Below are 3689 nucleotides of genomic sequence, written 5' to 3' on the forward strand. Positions count from 1 at the left end.
TGACGATTGTAAAATGATGTCAGTGACACTCCAAGTAAATACTAGTTCAGCGCCGGGTCTTTCAACAAGACATTAAAAGTTATAAGCATGTGAGTATACGTGTGCTTCAGAGAGAGAGAGAGAGAGAGAGAGAGAGAGAGAGAGAGAGAGAGAGAGAGAGAGAGAGAGAGAGAGAGAGAGAGAGAGAATATCAGTACTGCTATTTCATATGTTAGTCGATGACTCTCTTTACTATGGGCTTACAGGCAATAAACATCAAGGCACGCAGAATCCAGGGCATCGACTTATTCATGCTCAATGCATTTCAGTTTTACACACAATGTCTCCTGGGATTCTCTTAAACACAGGCACGGAGGAGTTTTGCACAACATGTATAATTGTTTTGGAAAACTAGTCACGTAGGGTTTGGCGGGAAAGTCCTAATCTCCATCCTCATTCATATTTAATTACCCACGGGACGATGTAGTGAATTGAGTCTGTCAGCGTATGAATTCGTAATGAGTGTCTATCCTTAGTTACCTTGACATCTCCTCAGTGTCAGACGTAAATGTGTATAATATAAACCATAGGGTAATAAATTTTGTCTGTGTCGGCGTACTGACTGGGCACGAGCGGATGTTTTGCTCTTCGGTTACTTTCGGAAACAGTCGGGCACACTGGGAGCACTTCCGATTCGCATGACGTCTCTCTGTGTTAAATTCAATGTAATTGCATCATTCTGAACAAGGCAGGTCACCGTGCATGGCTGAAGGGGTTGCATCAGCCAAAAGAGAACAGCTTACAGTGCTCATGTGACGTAAAACGGTGAACAAAAGAGACAATCACTGTCCAATCAGCGAAGCGACGCATGTGACCGGCCTCTCTCCTATTGGCTAGGGGCTCGTGACGTCACGATGTCAACAAACACACGGCTGATGAAACGGCGCGACTTACGCACGCCAGTCAACACGATACTTCAGCCGTATTTTCAGTGTAGTGAGCATCAAAAGTCAGTCAATTTACATCTATCCGAAGATGTTTCCTAAAACGACAAATCTGTCATTTATTCTGTCTCCCGATACAAGTCTATGGATATTCGGTTATGGATCGCTGACGTGGAAGCCGAATTTCGAGTTTTCCTCGCATAGATACGGACACATAGACGGCTTCGCTCGTCGCTTTTGGCAAGGCAGCGTGACGCATAGAGGCACTCCCGACACGGTAAGTTTATTATATAAAATGAAGTTCTGAAGGTAAAACCACTATTTGAATCACTGAAATGCTAAGTTACGCTCAGTGGACTTCATTAACCTCCATGTTTTTGTTGTTTGCCCATAACAGCCAGGCAGAGTCGCCACTCTGGTGAAGTCAGACAAGGTAGGTGGGCGTTCCGTTTGTTGCATCACCCTGATTTTATCGTTTTGGGATGTCATCTTCGGCAAGCCGCGAGTTCATCTTTTCAATTTTGTCAAAGTATAATAGGCAGTCCTTTTTCGTACACTGATATTCGGTTGATAGGCATGAACTTCCCGATCGGACGGGGAAAGTTGGTCACTTGGCCACCACGTCGCCGGTTTTGTTTTGGTTTGGGGATATTGTTTCCTCGCACCTCATGTATATTCATGAGAGAAAGTGGTCAGTCGGCATCAGGCAGCGGATGAGTCGGGTAACTTTCAGTGACGTCATAATAGGGATTAGCACAAACAAGCGTCAAAACATTGGTTTAACGGGAAATAACGCTGATCTTTTCTCACTTAGAATTATCGATTAACATTTGATTTCTGGTCGAAAAGTTTTCGATTTAAAAAATTCGTCGGAAATGAAAGTCCAGTCTCTATAGATTTATACATTCAGCCTTGATGCAACCTTAGCTTATTATCATGCAAATTTGATTCAAGGTGAGCGTTTTAAGTACTCACGTTCCCAGGTTTTGCAATTACATAAGGTTGTCACGTCTGAAAGAGGCCAAAGTGTAACCGAAATTAAGAGTTTTGTTATGATTTTTGTCAACAGGAAGAGTGCTGGGGAACCGCTTTCGAGGTTCGTGGGGAGGAACAGATCATCGGAGCGCTTCAACATCTCAGAATTCGCGAAGGCGTTCAAGGTGGATACGAGGCATGTTACGTGAGGTTCCAACCCATAGACGACTCCTCCACGCCCATGCAGGTCCTCGTATTCATCGCTGTTCCCGAAAACTCTCTGTTCTTGGGATGGGCAGAGTTGTCCACGATGGCCCGCGAGATTGCCGCCGCCGGCGGAGCGAGCGGACCGAACTGTGAATACGTATTCGAGCTTGCCGAGTACATGAGAAAGACATTCCCCGGTGTGTGGGACGACCACTTGTTCGAGCTGGAAGCTCTGGTGCGGGACTTTGTTCAGTCAAACTGTATTTGCTGCCGAGACACGAGAACAATCGCTGACGAATGTCTCAACTCACACAGCTGCCACAGAAACCAGAAACAAGAGAGCATTATCCCACTTGAAGGCACTGTCGGGAGCCAAACAACGACTTGCCATAAAGTTTTAACTTACTGAAATATTCAGAAAAAACTTTTGCAATTTAAAGTGCTATTTACACATTATATATATAAGTTGTATGAAATGTATGTATTTTCGATATAAGAAAGATTCAGGTCACATAAAAAGTCTTCTAATGAACCTTGGGCAAACTCGGTGATGCCTCTTCATTTTTAACATGATATTGTGAACTCTTGCAGTATTTATTTTGCCTTTAAATCAGCAACTCTTTCTCGATCACAATCCGAAAAATTACATCTTTTAATTTCGTAAAATTGCTCATTAGGACTACTGACACCAATGGTGCTATTTTTTATTAAATGACTGGGTTTGGGCGATTTTGCCAAAATAATTTCGTCCTGATTACTTATTGTGCATTTTTGGCGTGGGTTCAACTTGACATTCGTGTCACTCAGTGGCACCCGCACGACCTCGAAGTTAATTGGGTTGATGAGAGCACGAATTCAATGTATCAAGAGCTTTTCAAGCGGATATAAAGTGTTGCCCTGTGTTGATGTAACGCGCCAGAAGGTCGAACGTGTTACGTAACGGTTCTCATATCTATATTAAATTAATCCCTTCATAAACTACGATGAGTCTTTCTTTTCTGTGTTTACGCTGTGAACAACTGGTAAATGGAATCTATCGATTTTTCTCCCTCTATTTTGTAAGCAGCTCCGCCGACGATAACTTTTACTCGATTGAGTCTCACAGCAAACGTGTCATTCAAGATGGGAAATCTGCTTTGGTGGAAATGTTTGTAAACAACAATCACCCGGGCCACGCCAGGAATGGGATATTCCCTGCCTGCCGCTTCCCGCATGAATCTTGACTCTGTGTCTAATATTCCCGAGGCCCGAAGTTCAAAGATAAAAGATGTAGATAATTTTTATAATAGCTCGCAGTTGATCTCAGTCTTTACCAACAAATTACCCAAACATGCCCGATAAAAATAATGGGAAAAAGGAAATTGATAAAATACGTTCAGGATCGGATGAATTTAAAAGGTATGGTCCAGGACGAAAGTTCGGTGCATTGTTGATGAGCACAAATAGCATTGCCTGCGTTAACACAGATATATCACTGTTGTTTAGAGCTAATAAAGACATCTGTCAACCTTTGCCTTTTCCTAGTCGTCAACAACTTCCTGTTTTGTATTTTCCTCGACGGTATCACGGGAAGGCCACATTCAA

At 43.1% G+C, this 3689-nt stretch overlaps 1 protein-coding gene across 1 annotated transcript; it reads left to right on the forward strand.

Moving 5' to 3' along the window:
- The first annotated feature begins 897 nt into the window (after positions 1-897).
- Positions 898-3086, forward strand: LOC139149832 (glutathione-specific gamma-glutamylcyclotransferase 1-like). Its single transcript, XM_070721828.1, has 3 exons — positions 898-1200; positions 1321-1356; positions 1993-3086. The coding sequence occupies exons 1-3, from the start codon at positions 1015-1017 to the stop codon at positions 2512-2514; spliced, it is 744 nt and encodes a 247-aa protein (XP_070577929.1). The 5' UTR covers positions 898-1014; the 3' UTR covers positions 2515-3086.
- The last annotated feature ends 603 nt before the right edge of the window (positions 3087-3689 follow it).

Source organism: Ptychodera flava, chromosome 14 (assembly GCF_041260155.1).
Source record: "Ptychodera flava strain L36383 chromosome 14, AS_Pfla_20210202, whole genome shotgun sequence".
NCBI classification, from domain to species: domain Eukaryota; kingdom Metazoa; phylum Hemichordata; class Enteropneusta; family Ptychoderidae; genus Ptychodera; species Ptychodera flava.